The 18011-nt window shown below is 35.0% G+C and overlaps 1 protein-coding gene and 1 non-coding gene across 2 annotated transcripts; one reads left to right on the top strand and one right to left on the bottom strand.

The window, feature by feature from the left end:
- Window positions 1–473: 473 nt before the first annotated feature.
- On the bottom strand, window positions 474–11579 carry LOC111002142 (ATP-dependent RNA helicase DHX8). The gene is made up of 14 exons (XM_022272256.2): window positions 11379–11579; window positions 10329–11293; window positions 9945–10106; window positions 9632–9736; window positions 8315–8461; window positions 7960–8225; window positions 7268–7514; window positions 5958–6205; window positions 4673–5339; window positions 4220–4360; window positions 2466–2618; window positions 1481–1806; window positions 1126–1305; window positions 474–728 (listed from the first exon to the last, which is right to left on the bottom strand). The coding sequence occupies exons 1-14, from the start codon at window positions 11470–11472 to the stop codon at window positions 506–508; spliced, it is 3924 nt and encodes a 1307-aa protein (XP_022127948.2). The 5' UTR covers window positions 11473–11579; the 3' UTR covers window positions 474–505.
- Window positions 11580–17307: 5728 nt separating this feature from the next.
- Window positions 17308–18008, top strand: LOC111002145. Its single transcript, XR_006750365.1, has 3 exons — window positions 17308–17417; window positions 17756–17861; window positions 17972–18008. It is a non-coding gene; the product is annotated as an uncharacterized LOC111002145 (transcript).
- Window positions 18009–18011: the final 3 nt, after the last annotated feature.

Here is an 18011-nt window from a genome sequence, read left to right as displayed (position 1 = left end):
AGAATGTAGTAAGAGTTGAATTAAGCTTTTCATCTCCGTGGTTGGAACAAAAATTATTCAGTCAGTATCATTCTGAAACCACGTTAAATTTCAAAGTGTGAACGTTTCCAATTAAAAGACCCAGGACTATACTAATTTTAGTTGCAGAAAATATGTGTCAAAGTACTTAGTAGTGTATCAGAAAATAGTATTACACTAATTATAAAACTGATAATGAACATTTACTTTGTACTCGCCATGAGACCATTTATAACTTTATGAGGCCACTCCAAATAACTCCTGACTAAAGCATTGTATTCGCGTGATTTCACTAATAAACTTCAATCTCTCTACTGTAATTCACAATTCATTGAATCTTTAGCTGCAGCCGTAATTAAACATCTGTATTAAGGTCTTGCATACACATTATGAATTAATTAATAATGGAAATTAAATCTTTCAGATATCACTATAAACATGGAATAAAACGAATATTACAATTGCATATTTATTTGTTTTAAAAGATTTAATTTCTTCGCCTCCGCACCCTGGATATTCTCCAAGCGTTTGGTTCTTCGTACTTATTGTACAACGGCTCCAATCTCTGGTTTTTCTTAAATTTAGACAGCTTCGTCGGGTCTGAGAATTTGAAGAATGCTGGAGCAAACTCAACCAGCCATTTGGGGTCAATAGTGGTGACTTCTCGCATGTACTCCTTGGTTGTCTGCACTAGTTCATGGTAGATAACCCTGAAAAATAAGTGATAATTACAATGAAATAAATTTTTATTTCATAATAAATTATATACAAAAAAAAATTAATTACACTAAACATATAGCTAAAGATGAAATACATAATACCTGCCTAATACAAAATAACAACAAATAAAGAAAAGAAAAAGAATGACACATATGTTGTGTTCTGGTGTGAAAGTGAGGGTATGTACTTGTGAGTACATGTGAGTGGGCCCATTACTATTATTACATAAAATTATAGATTTGCAATAAACTAAAAGAAAACCCCGTCCATATGTATTGATAAGAGATGACTTCTTAAACAACCAAAATAGTCACAAAACTGATTTATTCATTTTGTTCTAAATCATAATTTACACACACAATACATAAATAAATCCGTATTGCTTACCACTCAGGTTGCCTATTAAATAGGGCACTAGAAGGGTGAATGTAGACCACCTGACTATCCACCAGGGTCCTGTAGCCTTCCTGAGGGTCCTTTTTAGCGGCATTCCGGAAGAAACCAGAACATATTGTCTTCTGCACACGGACTGTGTTCTTTCCAGCCGATACCACATCTAACTTGTGTCTGGAAAGGGTATAAGTTGTTTGTTTAATTATATTTGGTAAGTAAGCATAGAAAAGATTTATATTTAAATAAAATTAAAACAAGGGAAATAATTTAAAAAAAAAAGCAAAATAAGGGCAATAAAAAATTTAAAAAAAAACAGCAAATTAAAATGAACAAGATAAATAAAATGTACCTGTCCATAATTCCCAAAAGCTGTTTCCTTACATCTTGGGCTCGCTTCAAAGTCCTTATTTGGACGAAATTCTCATAACACCATGCATTTGAGAATTTATTATTTTTCCAACTATTGTACACCGCTAACAGGGTTAAGTGATCTCCCTCGGCTTGGTTAAATTTCGCTTTTTTCTGGTCAGCGAGAGCTTGCTTATCTTTGGGTCGATAGAAGACATTTTGAACGCTCAACATTGAGACAATTGTAAGAATTTCATCGGAGCATTGTAGTGCTACTGACATAATCAAGATCTTTGATAAATTTGGCTCTAGAGGAAATTCAGCCATCTGGAATCAACATTTATCAGATTATACATGTGCTTCTGTATGCCTAGTGGATAAGCAACCGTTTTTTGGAATTTTGTATCAATGTGTGTATGTAATTAAGAAGATTATAAGAATCAAATATCGATGGAGTGTATCGGTCACAAACGGCTGATCACTTGCTCATACAAAAAATAGACAGAACAATGTATGTAGTAGTGTTTCTTTTATAAATGGATAAGAAATAAAGGCTTCATCAAAACATTCCAAAAAATTCTGACCAATACAATAAACTTTAAACAAAATTCAGTGAACTTGACAAACAAAGTACCTATAAACAAAATTTAAATGCTTGTTTCAATTTAAATATATATTTAAAAAAATACCTTTATAAAAATATCGCTACAACAATTGTAAGACCTCAGTGTAAGGGGGCAATGTGATTGTTAAGGGGGTTATTCCAAAACTTATTAAAATTTTTGGAATTCGTATTTCGGCTTTACAACATATATTTTAAAACTGCCTTCGTATTATTCAAGTTCCTTAAGTGAAAATTATTTTTTTATATTAAAAATTATGTATGTTACATAGGGGGGCGAAGTTAGACGTTTTTTACTTTCATAAGTTTACATTAAGTTACCTAAATTAATAATTTAAAAAAAAAGGGGGGGGGGGAAACATACCCGTCTTCCCAATCTCGTCAAAAGTCCTTCCGAGTCGAGTGCAGACAGCGAATGCAATTGTTCCAAGGCCATAATGAGAGACTCAACTGGGGGTGCGTCCATGAAGTCGAAATGTAGGAGGTCGTTTATACCCATAGTTTTCAATTGCAGCACCTGTAAAAAATATTATATTAAAATGAATAACTACTAAAAACAGACCAGTGTGATGATCTAGGGGCTTCAGCGTGCGAGTTTCATCTTTGAGGTCGTAGGTTCGATCCCCGGCTGTGCACCAACGGATTTTTTTTTGCTAGCCTGAGACACAAAAGTCGACGGTATGTGTCACGGCAAGCACAGGTGACTGATTACCTACTTGCCTATTAGATTGGCAAATGCTCATATAACAGATACATAAATCTGACGCCTAAATCTAAAAAGGTTGTAGTGCATAGTATTGTCTTTTATTAACATAACTTTTACACATTTAAAGAAAAACACTTTTTTACGGATTATAGTTATGTATTATTGTATTTAAACTTATAATTATTTAGACATAATTTTAAATTTAAACCGACGTTTCGCGTGCTTTACAGCGTGCGTGGTCACGGTGACTGAAGACAAAGGTGTTAAATGTCAAAAAGTATTACAGCTGCAGAAAATGTTGTGTTATCTGTATTTATTTCCCCGGAGTTGGTATCGACTAAAAGATGTAGGGTTGTTGCAGAAATTGCTCACGGTGTCCTCCATTTTCAATACAATAATACATAACTATAATCCGTAAAAAAGCGTTTTTCTTTAAGGTTGTAGTGCTATCGGTGTCTCTTTTATTTATTTAAACGTCCGACATTATATTAAAAACTATAAAATGAATAATGACTAAATAAATTTGCTCTAGAACCACTAGTACAAAAAAGTGTAATTATAGCTAATTACAGATACCGGCAAACTTCTTGAGCATTAAACAAGAGAGTGGGGGAAAGTTTGCGCATCACATCGCAGCGCGGGACACAAACGTCAACTGATTTACCAATCAGGCCCCCCTCGCCCCTCCCAGTGATACCTACAAATCGCTTTTAAGGCAAGGACACTTGTACAAGATGTTTGCCGGTATCTGTAATTAGCTATATTAGGTATCTGTAACCACCACAAATAAAATACAGTGTAAACTCTTTATAACGAAACTCGAGGGACTGAGCATTTTTTGTGGTTATAGAGAGTAATCGTTATATGGAGTTAACAAAAAAAAAACCAAATTAATAAGAATTTTTAATTGTATGTATGTCTTAGATAATAAATGCTTATACATATAAATTATTGTTTACACATATAGTTCAAAACGCCTTCCAACGTCACTTTTCTTTTCTCCCTCTTCAATCGACTGATAATACGATAGGTACCCAGTATGCTTGGTCAAAGACATCACTTCCGAGAAAACAATGCGTCATACTGCACGTGTACAAGGCAATTAAGGATAACAAAAGCTAGACCGACCTCGGATGTTTCGGAGCTTCAAAGTCTTTTGTTACCTGATAACACACCTGATGAAATAAACAATAATACCGATAATAAATATTTACTGTCTACAAATATGAACACATTTCTTCGTAATAGAGAATGGCGTATCGCTATAAAGAGTGTTTCAAAAGGTGAGTTTTAACGCAAACCAACCAACTTGGGCTCACTCCAACGTTATAGTGTGTTTATTGTTATAAAGGATAACGCTATAAAGAGTTTACACTGTAAATACAATCTTTAAAAATATAGTTCCTACTTACTGTGGTTGCAAGATTCGTCCTCTGTATCTCCGGCACGGGCGTCGGCAGCATCTCATCTCTGTAAGCCCTCTCAGTGTAGAGCCGGTAACATTTCCCGGGACCTGTTCTTCCAGCGCGACCGGCCCTTTGTTTTGCTGCTGCCTAAATTATTAAAAAAGATTATTTTATCAGATAAGGAGGCAGACAATCCTACAGTATAAGGGCTACCACCGTTTATATGTTAAACAGAATTTATTTGGCGCTGATTTGATGTATAAATTAAAAAATGTAACGATGTGCAATTCTTTAGTCGAGATACTAATTTAGTTCAAGTATTACGTAAGCTTATTTGGTTCTCAACATTAATTATTTAATTTTTTACATATATGATACTATGATACCTTGATACAAAAGTGCCAACCCTAGTGGTATCCCCTTGGGGAGACGATAATAATAACACAAAAATAAACAAACCTGTGAAATCGGGGTAACGACAAGCGAGTCCATACCGGTCTTCGAATTATACACCTTCTGCTTCACAAACCCTGGATCCACCACATAATATATCCCATCAATGGTCAGCGAGGTTTCCGCTATGTTCGTAGCTATCACCACTTTCCTTGACCCCGGTGGTGCAGGCTCAAAGATCCTTGTCTGCATTTCCGAGGGTAGGGCAGAATAAACTGGCAAAATTATCAATTCGGGCACATCCGGTCCCAAAGACTTCATCCTTTCGTAGAGGATCTCGCAGGCCGTGTCGATCTCTTCCTGACCCGTTAAGAAGAGAAGGATATCCCCTGGAGGTTCCCTCAAATGTATCTGCATCACTGTGATTAGAGATGCATCCAGGTAATCCGTCTCCGGCTCCTTCGTATACAGAACTTCTACGGGAAAGGTCCTTCCAGGAATTGTGAAGATGGGGGCGGCAAAGAAATATTGTGAAAACTTGACAGCATCCAATGTGGCCGAAGTGACAATGAGTTTCAGTTCTGGTCTCTTTTGGACAGCTTGTTTCAATAGACCGAAAAGGACGTCCGTATGAATCGTGCGCTCGTGGGCTTCGTCCAACATGATAACGGAGTAGGTTTTGAGATCCAAATCCATGAGACATTCTCGGAGTAACATACCGTCTGTCATGTATCTGAAAGTTTACATTTAATATTTCCACAATACCATGTATTTTCGTTATCGAGAGCGCCATAAGGGGATGTTGCCCCAATAGAATTGATTTTTTTATACTTCTTTTGGCGCGTTGGGGAAAAATGATGAGCGACACCTTGGAGTTAGCTATAGTCAAAATTTTAGTTTTTTTGAAGTTATACTTCTTTTGGTCTGTTAGAGAAAAAATATGAGCGTAAATTGTTTCTATTGTTAGTGTCGTTTTTGTCTACAAATGTAGAATAGGCGAAAGATTTTTATCTTGTTACGCGAAAGAAGTATAACTTCTAAAGCTTATATATTTTTTATAATTGATATCTGAACCTAAATCTATCTCATTGGAGCACAGCCGGAGATCGAACTTTAGACTTCAAATATGAGTCGCACTAAGCCATCAGCTCAGGCGATCCGAACTAGTAAATTCTGTTGACAGTCGTTATAAATACTCAAGTTTTAAAATTCAAATTTCATACTCTGAAAACTAAAAGCGACCCAAACAAAATCTCAAAGAACCTGTCAGTTGTCACACAAAATAATTTTTTTATATTGTTTCAACTATATTTTTAGGTTAGGTAATAGACAATTATAAACCATCACTTACTTAATAACAGTTTCCGGCGACGTACAGTCTTCGAAACGAATAGTGTAACCCACTTCCTGTCCAAGCCGGCATCCGAACTCCTCAGCGACTCTCTTGGCCACAGACATCGCGGCCACACGTCTGGGTTGGGTGCAGGCCACCCGCCCACGGGCGGTTAACCCACACTCAGCAACGTACTGGGTTATTTGGGTCGTTTTACCCGATCCAGTCTCCCCAATAACTATGAGGATCTGATTATCTGATATTGCCTGTTACGAAGAAATACAATTTTTTAAGAGTTATGTATCATTACGCTTCTGTTGTGAACTCATTTATGATGTAGAAATAGCCCGTATGGTGCATACAATCTCGATTTTAAAGTCGAGTGGGTAGACAGAGAATGCCCACTTTATTGGCCTCGGGAAAGACAAGAAAGAGACAGAGCTATTACATCCAATACCAGCCGTTGTTCTCGATCTATCTAAAACCAGACTGACACGGAAGTTTTTATTACCGATACGGATTGCGATTGTTTAAAATATAACCTATTTTATTGAGTGTATATAATAGTATTCTAATGGGATTTTTTTTTAATTTTGGAAATTGGAAAACCGGCATGCCTTACTACTAAAAATCGTCGAAACGTCTCTGGAACTGAACTGATCATCGTACTTGCCTATTGAGAAACATAAATGACCGAATCACGAATCATACAAAAATCTGAGATCTAGTCCACCCAAAAAAATGCAGCGCTACTGTTTTTTTTATCAATATTACTATGAAATAAATAATATAAAATGTAAATTATACTGGTAAAATATACAGATTTTTTAATGCTTAAAATTCTGACATTTCATAAGTGTTGCTACTAAAAAAGTTATTCAACGACAATGGGAAAAGTTACCCCGTTTAAGGGTAATAAAAAATTAAATGCTACGTATTTTTTGTTTTACTTATAGTATTAATACATATATCGAATAAACTTTGATTACTTTTTTTTGTTTAGCTGGCATCACTGCCTACTAATTCCGGGTTTAGTAAAAGTTTTTTACTGTTTGTCATGAAAAGGGACGTAATTATCACTCGCCGTTAAATTACTTTTGGATAATGTATGGATGAATGAAATGGATACATTGACTAACAAATAAAATGTATGTATCGACTCAGATGTTCAGTCTCGTATTGGAATAAAAAAATCTTCCCGACCGAAAAGGTTTGCCATGCCAAAATATGATAGCTGGCAGAATTCCACAGAATTAAAAATCAGTGTATAAGTTAGATTATAATATATCATGAGGCAACTCACAAAAAATAAATAACCCAAATCTTACTTTTATCAACTCATCCCTGAGCTTATAAATAGGTAACGACTGCCTCTGTTCCAAAAGTGAGAGGTTCGTCTTCTTTCCAAATGAAGATTTCTTCCCTCCGATCACATGTTTCTTCCATTCGGGAAGATCCTGAGTGGTAATGCCCGTTCCTCTCATGTTTGCTGCGAGAGCCCAACCATCAGTCTCTGGAAGTGGATCTATCCAGTTCTTGTTCAGACCCGTTGGTACACTCTCCATTTCTTGCTCCCTGAATTATTGTTAAAAGGAGTTATTTAATGTCCCATTACCCCGCAATTAGATATGGGGTAGCCCCATCTGTGATATTGATCTTTGAATAAGTTAATTTCGCGGAAATCGAACTTTACATATGTAATGTGCGTAACCTTATGACACAAAAGAAATAGTATCAATAAACATTAAATAGAAACATCTATAATAATTAAACTGCTACTAATATATTTTTTTTACTTAGCCTACATTAAACCTTTTTAGTACAAGCCAACATACGGAACATTTTGCTATGCTACCATAGACTGTTTGCTTTTCCAGGATAACTTTATTTTTAACTTTAGTACTAAATAAAAATAAACTGTCTTCAAGATTTTCGCTTAGCGACATAACTATAGAAAAAATGATCAAAAACAAATCCAATTTTAAGCATTGAAAAAACATATTTAAAAAAAACTTCATACCTTTGCAGCATTTTCTGTTCTCTTCTCTCTTTAGCTAGAGCTGACTGCATCATGGCAGCTTGTGCCAAAGAGCCATCGGGGTTCTTCACTATTCTGACCGGAGACAAATCATGTAATGCCCTTCCATGACCTTGAAGAAACGGTGGTTCATCCTCAACAAGCTCAATTTCAATATCAGCTTCTCCGTCTTCATCTTTTGGAAGTAGACCAGTCTCTTCGTCAAAGTCAGGTAGCTCACTCTTGTCAATTACGCCCGACGATATCATCTGTGGAAAAATTTATGTGATTAATACAGAGAATATAGATTGATTAAATCTATTAGACTATAGTGTTGACTGAAACTATAAGTTTTCACCTGTTTTATCTCCCACCTCTCGGGACTGGAGATTCTGGTGACCCGTTTCCTGCTGGAGTCTTCTTCAGGATCGAGCCCACCTTGGAGGCCTGCCAGTACCGTTGCTGCAGGTGGAGGTCTATCTGGATTACGTCCAGCTCGTTCCGCCTATTACAAGAATCAAAATCTGTGGTAAAATGTTATTGAGGCCAGCCTTATCCTGCAATAATTATTGTGTTGGATATAATGTGCGAAATAAAATATATTATATAAAAAAACAATATTTAATTTGTTATTATTCTAAATCTCGGACACACGAACTAAACATTATAGAACACTAAGACTTTTAATGAACATTAAACTAAGCTATTACTTTATATTATTAGTCATAATTATTGAAAGGCTAGATTGTAACTTATATAGTCTCTCTTTTTATGTGAACTCTGTTCTACGACAAAAGAAAAATTTCTAGAAAAAATTGTGTTGTTTTGCAACTAGTTCATACTTGGGTAAGCTCTTAAAAGGTAATATTTTTGTTATTTAAACAATACTTATAAAATTATATAAAAGAGTGTTGAGTTCAATAGTTTTAGGATTCATCCAATACCATCAAATTCATTCAACATACATAGTGCAGACTAGAATATCACTAAATTTGGTATAAAAGATGAAACCATATATACTACAGGAAAGGCCTTGTTTGTACTATTTACATATAAAAATTCCCTACTCTTGAACTCCAGACACTAAAAAAATATTACCAATATAGCTGGGGCAACGTCATTTGTTAATTAATTTATTGTAATTAATATATTGTATCTTATTAGTCAAAATTTTAGTGAAAAATTCCCTGGACACAATGGCAGGGGTGTAGAGAGTATTTTTATATATATGTATTAGTATTTAACTAATATATTACATTACATTATTACAATATTTAATACTTAAAGATATCAAAGTAACATCAGTTTTTTAATTTTATCCTTTTGTTTTTTTTTTAAATGTAAAATTGCCTTTTAATGCGTTTGCTTGTTTTCTGCTTTATACATAATTTGTTAATCTATGCAATCTGTTTTGGCTTTCTGTATTGTATTAGTATTTTGTATAATAATATGTATTAAGTAAGCTGTTAGATTACTTATAATTAAATAAATAAATAAATAACATGGAAAAATCCTAGATGATTTGTATTATCACTCTTGTGTAACTTCCAATGCAAATCGGACAAATATTCTTTATTTAGGCTTAGTATGTGACAATTATCAATAGCAAAGAAAGTAGTAACATCTGAAATTTTTGCCAAACATAATTATATAATCAATATATAGTAAGTTATACCTCCAAGTGAGCATGTGATGTTGGATTCAAATCTTTTCCAGTATCTTGACAGACATCCTTCATTGTTAGTGATACCTTTTGTCCAGTTACTGATAATACTTTAACCTGTAAACACATACAAACTAACAATATTCGGCTATAATTAAAATCACAGCAGTATTAGTGTATAAACTTTACCAGTTAAGTAATCTTTAAATAATGGCAAAATACTAGTTTACACAGGTAAGGTCCAACCAAACCAAAAAAATTAATTACATATTATTAGGCAATTATTTTTTTATTAGGGGTATTTAATGTTGCCTATGTGTTTTACCTTGACTTTGTCTCCTCTTGAAACAATATCAGACACATTTGTCACTCTCCCCTCGGCTCTCAACTGGGATATATGCACCAGACCTTCCCACCGCTTCCGTAAGCCCTCCATTTGCACAAAGCAACCAAAGGGGACTATGTTTGCTACTCGACCACTATAAATCTGTGATAATGAGTTAAAGCATTAATGTATCTAAAATAAGTATTATTCTTATCAAAAAAATCATTATTATCCTACTTTAATGCAATTATTTCATTTCAGATCCTGATAAATTATGAAAAATAAACAAGTGAAATATTCTCACTAGTTCAAACTGTAACTAAGCCTCAAAAAAATGGATGGAACAACTTGTTGCATAGAAAAGTCTTGTAATATAATTCTTACCTTACCAGGCTCAGGATCATCACTTATTTCAGGTTCTGGACTCTTCTTCCTAAACCTTTTCCCATGATCTTTGTCTCTTTTAAAATCCCTTTCTTTTTCTTTTGACTGAGATCTTTTCACTCTTGATCGAGACCGCCTATACCTATCTCTGGATCTGTCTCGATGACGGCTTCTTGATCTGTCCTGATGACGACTTCTTGATCTGTCCCGATGACGACCCCCTGATCTATCTCGATGACGACTTCTTGATCTGTCCCGATGACGACTCCTAGATCTGTCTCGATGATAGCTTCTTGATCTTCTTCTCCTATCTCCAGCCTTACTAAATGTCTTCATATCTCCACTTCTACTTCTCTTATCTCTACTTGTACTTCTCCGACCTCTACTCCTACTTCTCCGACCTCTACTCCTACTTCTCCGACCTCTACTCCTACTTCTCCGGCCTCTACTTGTACTTCTTTGTCCTTTACTTATATCTCTACTTCTACTTCGACGACTTCGTCCTTCTTTCACTTTAGGTATATCAATTTTATCATCCTTATAATCTTTACATGATGAGACTTTTATTTCACTATTCTTAATATTAGAGGGTGCTAAAGCTTCCAATTCAGCCATAGCTTGGTCAACTATTTCATCTTTTCCCACCTGGTTTTTACTTTCATCTTTAAATATATCTTTTGTTGTGATTCTTTTCTTTGACTTTTCATTAATATCACTATCATCATCAGAAGAGAAATGTGGTTTTTCATTAGCAATGGCTAATCCTGGAAATTTCTCAGCTAACGGGTTAGAAGGCTTAGTAGTGTCTTTTTTTTCACTTTGTGTAGCTGCTGGTTTCATATGCTGAATAATTCGCAACAAGTTCGTCATAAAAGAATCTGAAAACTCTGCTCCATTTTCTATTAAAGATTTTTTAAAATCATCAAAGTTAGTGTTTTTATCCGCTAAATCAATAATAAATTCAGCTGAAACACACAAGATAATAAAATGTTAATACATATCGGAAAAAAAGATTAAAAATACACGCAAAGCAACTACAGGCCAACTTACCTAAATCTTTATCATTAATACCCAGATGATTGTCCAGTTCTGTACAAACTTTGGAGACGAGAGACAAATGTTCTAACTTGGCAAGTTCATCCATCTTCTTAGAATTATAATTAATAAAAAATATTAACAAATATGCATAAACATTTTTCGTATATTTTCCAACCACAATTACTTTTATTTTTACCACTGCTTTTTTTTTTTTTTTTTCCCCCTTTCTTGGCCTGCACGGTTTGTGCGTCAGCCATGTACAAAAGTTAGGAAGTGCATTATTAGGTTTATTGGATAGGAAATTAGTACGGAATTTGGAAAAGGATCAGATAAATTTTTTTATAAGTACGTATATACATAAAACATAGGTTATAATTTTATATTGTTATGAAAAATGAAACTAGCTAAAATTTTATATACATCAATATTTATATTAGATAAAAGGACAGAAATAGAAGTAGGAAAAGGAATATTTATGGATAAAAGCGAGGATATAAAAGCGGAACGGTCATGTCTATTACAGGCAAAAAATATATGGTTAAAATCCCCAACGTCATTGCCACACTCACATGTGTCGTCAGGCAAAAGGTTAAGCCTTGCCAAATGCAAGGGTATGCATGCATGGCCCAGCCTCATACGTATAAGGGTCGAAGTAATATCTTTACCAAGCGTCAAAGTAGAAAACCATGGTTTAGGAGGTATATCCCCCTGAATCATGTTGTAATACCGTCCTTTCGTCTGACTTGAAGAACGCCAAATGTTTATCCAAGATTTTATTAACTGGGATTTAGGAAGGAGAGTTAAATCACAAGAAAAATTTTTGTATGGAACCAGGTCTCCGTCATTGACCGCAGCTTTGGCAAGCCTATCAGCCTTGGTATTGCCAAAGATACCTGAGTGACCCGGAATCCAAGCAAAAGATACAGTGTACTTTTTGATGAAGCATTGATATAATAAATCGCGACATGCAATAATTACTGGGTGATTATTTATATTACGGCTAAAAGGAAATCTTTTCAACGCTTGGAGGACACTTTTAGCGTCAGTTAAAATTATTGACTTTTTAAGCTTCATTATTAAAATGTACTCCAGAGACCTCAGCAGACCAAAGCATTCTCCAGTAAATACTGAAGTCTCTGGAGGTAATTTTATTTTCTGTACAATGTCAAACTGTTGATGGAAAACGCCAATTCCCACACACTCCTCGGGACCGGGTTTGGAAGCATCACAAAAAATTAAATGGTAATGTTTCCATTGGCTGTCACTGTCAATAATATCAGTAAATTTGGCATTTGCAGAAAGATCTTGTTTACTTATACCGAAGTCAAACAAAATAGTAGGATCTAATGTTAATGCATCATAGTTAACACAAAATATAGGAAGGAATTGTGATCTGTGTATTGGAGCTTGAAGAGCTAAGTATTTTTGGAGACTAATAATAAGGCATGGCGGCGATTTATGAGCCCAGTACGGGTAATTCATACATTCCAACAGAGACCGTAACTTAGAATAAAGAGGATGATTATAGACTTGTAATGCCCTAAACAGGAACCTGTCACAAAGAAATTGTCGTCTGAGGTGCAGGGGAGCTTCAGAACATTCGACCTGCAAAGCGTTAATAGGGCTCGATCTCATAGCCCCAGTAATTATTCTCAGAGCCTTAGATTGGATAATGTTTAACTTATGGAGAGCTACTGCACTACAGGGTTCAAGTATAAATGTTCCATAGTCTAAAATACTCCTTATTAGTGCATTATATAGAAGCTTTAAAGAGAAAGGGTGGGCTCCCCACCAAACTCCAGAGAGACAACGCAGTATATTTAGGATCTTCTCACATTTGGCACTTATATATTTGCAATGAGAGCTTCCTGTAAGTTTCGAGTCTAAAATTACCCCAAGAAATGTTGCTTCACTTTTAACAGGAACTCTAATATTATTATAAAATACAGTTACTGATGGAGGAAGTCTCATACGTGAAAATAAGACTATTATACTTTTATGAACTGAAAGGCTTAGAGAGTTATTGTCCAGCCAGACTTTTAGCAACTGAAGGGAATATGTCATAGTATCAGATATGTTGTCAATAGAATTACCTGAGATATATAAGAGTAAATCATCTGCATATTGGAGTGAGTTAACTTTACCCTTAAGGGAGGCTTCCAGATCATGAGAATATATATTGTAAAGTAAGGGACTCAAAACTGATCCCTGTGGTAAACCTTTCCAGGCAATACGGGATTGGTAGGAATCTTCTGACATTACTTTAAGCATTCTACCAGAGAGAAGATTTATTATGAAACTTATAAAAATTTGTGGGATATTCAAATTAATCATTTTTTGTTTCAGAATTATAAGGTTGACATTATCATAGGCTGCAGACACATCTAAGAATGCTGCTATCACAGGCTTGTTGTATGAAAATGCCAATCTTAAGTCTGTCATAAATATACTGAGACTATCCATAGTACCCCTGCCTTTCCTAAATCCAAACTGGTTTGGAGATAATAACCCGTTACTCTCAATAAACCATTCTAACCTATTTTTAACTAAATGTTCAGAAATTTTGGATATTACTGAAGCTAATGCAATTGGTCTGTATGATGATGGATCATTAATCGGTTTGTTAGGCTTATGTATTAGGATAACTTCGTGGATTTTCCATGATGGAGGAATATTACCTGATGTTAAAATTGAATTAATTAAACTGAGAAAATAAGAAAGGCTGGAGTCATTTAGGTTTTGAAGAAAAGAATATGGAATTCCATCACAACCTGGGGCTGAGTCCCTAAGTTTTGAAAGAACCCCTTTGAGTTCTGAAAGGCTAAACGAAATGAGTGAATCACTACTTCTGTGCTGGGAGAGGAAAGAAGGCTGTGAGTGAAAAGAAATATTATCTATAAATGGCACATATGGTGGAGCTAATTTGTCTAGAAACAAATCAACTGTACTGCTATCCATAAAATGAGATCTAGGAGGTTTAAAGGCAGATCTGAATCTCCGAATATTTTGCCAAACTTCCGATGGAGAAATGTCTGGTGAAATTGAGGCACAAAAAGATTTCCAGCCTTTGAATTTTTTTTGCTTTAATAATTTACGTGTTTTAGTTATAAGATTACTAAGAATATTAAAATTTTGTGTTGTAGAATTTTCTCTGTAATTCCTTTCAGATTTCTTTCTCTCCGCTACAGCCGCAGAACACTCACTGTCCCACCAAGGTGGTGATGGAATATACCCATTGCCACTTTTATTTTTAATTGGAAAAACTTCCTCAGCAGCCTGTAATAGGGCTTGTGTTAAAGCTTCAGCACAAAAATGATTATTGCTGTCATTTACTGGAGGTATGGTTGTTAAATTTTGTTGAACTTTATCTCTAAATAATGACCAGTTGGCTTCCTTAAGTTTATATTTAAGACGGGGAGGAGCCTTTGTCTGTTCTCTAATTTTTTGAGGAAATGATACAATTACTGGAAAGTGATCGCTTCCGTATGAAGACGATAGAGTCCACCAGTTTAATGTAGGAGCAAGGGAAGGGCTGCACAGGGTAAGATCTGGTGCACTAATACCCTCATGGGGCTGTGTCCTTCTAGTAGGACAACCGGTGTTTAGAAGGCATAAATTATAATCATCTAAGATGTCCAATATTCTAGCCCCATAATGATCAGACTTAAAACTTCCCCACATAGTATGTTGTGCATTGAAATCTCCCGTGACCAAAATAGGGCGCGGGAGGGAAGATAGAATGCTACAAATATTGTCAAAGACTTCAGTGGAAGGGTGAGGTATATATATATTTACAATACAAATATTATTTACACTAGCAGCAATAATAGAAAATTTATCACTGTGATTAGGGATGGGTATGTGAACAAATGGCACACCTCCTCTAAGAATAAGTGCAACTCCACCATACCCATCTGTTCTGTCTTCTCTAAGACAGATATGTCCTTGAATTCTAAAATTGAATCCGGGACGAAGCCAAGTCTCTTGAAGAGAGACGGCAAATGGTTTGTAATTATTTAATAAAAAAATTAGGTCACTTTTTTTACTATTAATGCTCCGGCAATTCCATTGAATCACCAGAGACTGGTTTTGAGGATGGTCTTGACTGTCCATTAGTTAAAAAACTTTTTGTAGAAGGGGCATCGTTGGACGGTATTTTAATTATGTCAGATTGTGAAAGGTACTGTATTATAGAAATGATGAGATCCTTTGTTATTATTTCTGACAAATCATTATAGTTGTTGAGACAACCTTTAGAAAAGGAAGGAATGTTGCTGTAATCTTGGATAAGCTCTGCATGCGTTTTTTGATCATATCCCTTACTTACATTTTTAGGACGAGCTTTGGGTTTCATGAATACTGTTTTCCTAAATGACTGTGTGGAAGTCTTAGTAGGGCTTGTTAAATTATAGGGACTGGAATAAGAAATATTCGGACCAGAATGGGCCGATGACGCAGAAGCAACAACGTCTGCATAAGATTTAGAAATTGGTGGATGGACTTTACTGGCTTCTGAATATGATATTGACTTTTTAGCCATTGTTTCTTTAATAGCTTTTTGCCTAGCATACTCTGGGCACTTTTTATCCGTTGCAAAATGAGAACCAGAGCATAAGATACACACAGCATCATCCCTTTCAGTCTTGCAACTAATACTTGAATGGTTGTCACCACATTTGTAACACCTTGGAGTGCCTCTGCATTGCATTTTGGTGTGACCAAAACGGCAGCAATTGAAACATTGCAGTGTGGGGTAAATATAAAGGTCTACAGGTAGGGAGTTGTAGCATATAAAGACCTTGGGAGGTAAGATCTTCCCATCAAAGGTTAAGACTACAGTCTCAGTTGGAATGAACTTGGAATTCTCTCCTTCAAAGATTTTCCTGTTTAACCTCCGAACTTTCAAAAGACTTCCACAATTCTGCGGAAGCTCAATGTTTTCTAAAATTTCTTTTTCATCCCATTCACACGGAACACCTCTCACAATTCCCATGCGGGTGATTGTGAAAGCCGGAATAAAGGCTTTGTATTTATTTGTGTTGAGAGATTTATGATTTAAAAATAAGTTAGCATCTTTAAATGTCTCAAATTGCAATGACAACATATTCCTCCCTATTTTTTTTATACTTCCCTCTACAATGCTTTTTACATAATTTTTTTTAAGGAAAAATCCAAATTGTATGGGGTGAACAGATCCGGTTTGATTTGTTTCCATGATTTTTTGAACATGGACAACATAAGGCGCAGGGTCTGACGCCTGGTAAAGCGACCTAGCAACGCGAGGATTAATTGAAATATTGTTAGAGTGGGCAGCCTCATTTGGGGGTATTTCTGTTGTTTTAACATCAGACTCGATGACTTTAGGAGTTATATTGTCTTTTAAATCATTAGGGAAATTTTGGGAACTTTTTCTCTTTTTTTCATTTCTCACAGATACTCTTTTTCTTTTAACAGACTTCGTGCTATCCGAACAGTCTGTATCGATAATGGAACCTTCCGTTTCCATTCCAGACGCATCGATTGTAACTACATGAGACACCTGGAGGGATGTCCCTCCAGGGTCTTCGGGCTCCATCATGGACGACAAGAGAAAAATTCTTATCTACATATAATAAAATAAAATAACTTACCAGGCTATTAAGACAAACTAAAAATATAAATAATCAACAATAACTACTACTATATACACCTTATAACTTAACTGATCCTGTATTTTTTATTTTAATTTAATTTTCAAAAGTTAAGCCAAAAAAAAGACGCCCGCCTATTTTTACACTTCCCGCGCTTTTCTACCACTGCTTTTATAAGCACAGAATAAGACTTAACACTGAAGTAATGACTTGAGTCATTAAAAGACTTCATAAATTGTAACTAGGCAAAATTGTAAGTTATCTGTGAGTAATGAAATTTTTGGAATACTACTTACACTGAGGTCACTATACTGAGGTCTACGGTCTGGTCTGACACTTTTATGTATTGATGTCAGCAGTCAATTCATATTAATTACTTTTTATCAGTTATCACTATTTTGTCTGTGGTCGTTGGAGAATGGTAATATTTTTCCAAGTTTTTTAAAGAAAAGTCATATTAATACTATCTTATATATCTATAATAATTAGAAATCATTAGAAAACTGTCCAGTCTGAATATGGTATTTATATTGTTAGAAATAATTAAAGTATCTGTCTAAAATAGGGGTTTTAAAAAGTTTTTTACGATGGAAAATAATGAACATTCAGAGCGTTTAAGCCCTATCACTGTCCAAGAAGTAGATGTAGATTTTTTACCGATTGTTTACGAAATAATACGAAGGTACAGTTCTTGAATATTTATTTTTAGATTCGGAATGCTTGTATTATACGATGATAGACTGTTGCGTATTTTTACAGTGTAGAAAGGGAATTTATCGATAATTCGATTAAGGTTCAAGAATCGCAGGGTTGCAGTCTTAAAGTAATAGATTTACAAAAGAAATTGGATTTTGCACGTTCTCAGGTATACTATATTTTATGAAAGAACTGTATGTTTTTAGACTACAATTAGTACTAACAAAAATCCCCTTAGACCATACATAATCCTATCACTTTTCATTTAATCATTTCCAGATCAAACGATTACCAGGTATTGAATTCAATAAACAGGATC

Source organism: Pieris rapae, chromosome 8 (assembly GCF_905147795.1).
Source record: "Pieris rapae chromosome 8, ilPieRapa1.1, whole genome shotgun sequence".
Taxonomy (NCBI): Eukaryota; Metazoa; Arthropoda; class Insecta; order Lepidoptera; family Pieridae; genus Pieris; species Pieris rapae.
This window is presented reverse-complemented; position numbering and strand designations above follow the sequence as displayed.

Bases quoted from the DNA above. Each gene is read 5' to 3' on its own strand.
- LOC111002142 (XM_022272256.2), bottom strand. From the start codon at position 11,472: ATGGATGAACTTGCCAAGTTAGAACATTTGTCTCTCGTCTCCAAAGTT. The intron at 10,107-10,328 runs GTAAGAATTATA...TCATTATCACAG, and splicing joins ATGATCCTGAGCCTGGTAAG to ATTTATAGTGGTCGAGTAGC. The intron at 4,361-4,672 runs GTTTGTTTATTT...TTAATAATTTAG, and splicing joins TCGTTACCCCGATTTCACAG to GCAGCAGCAAAACAAAGGGC.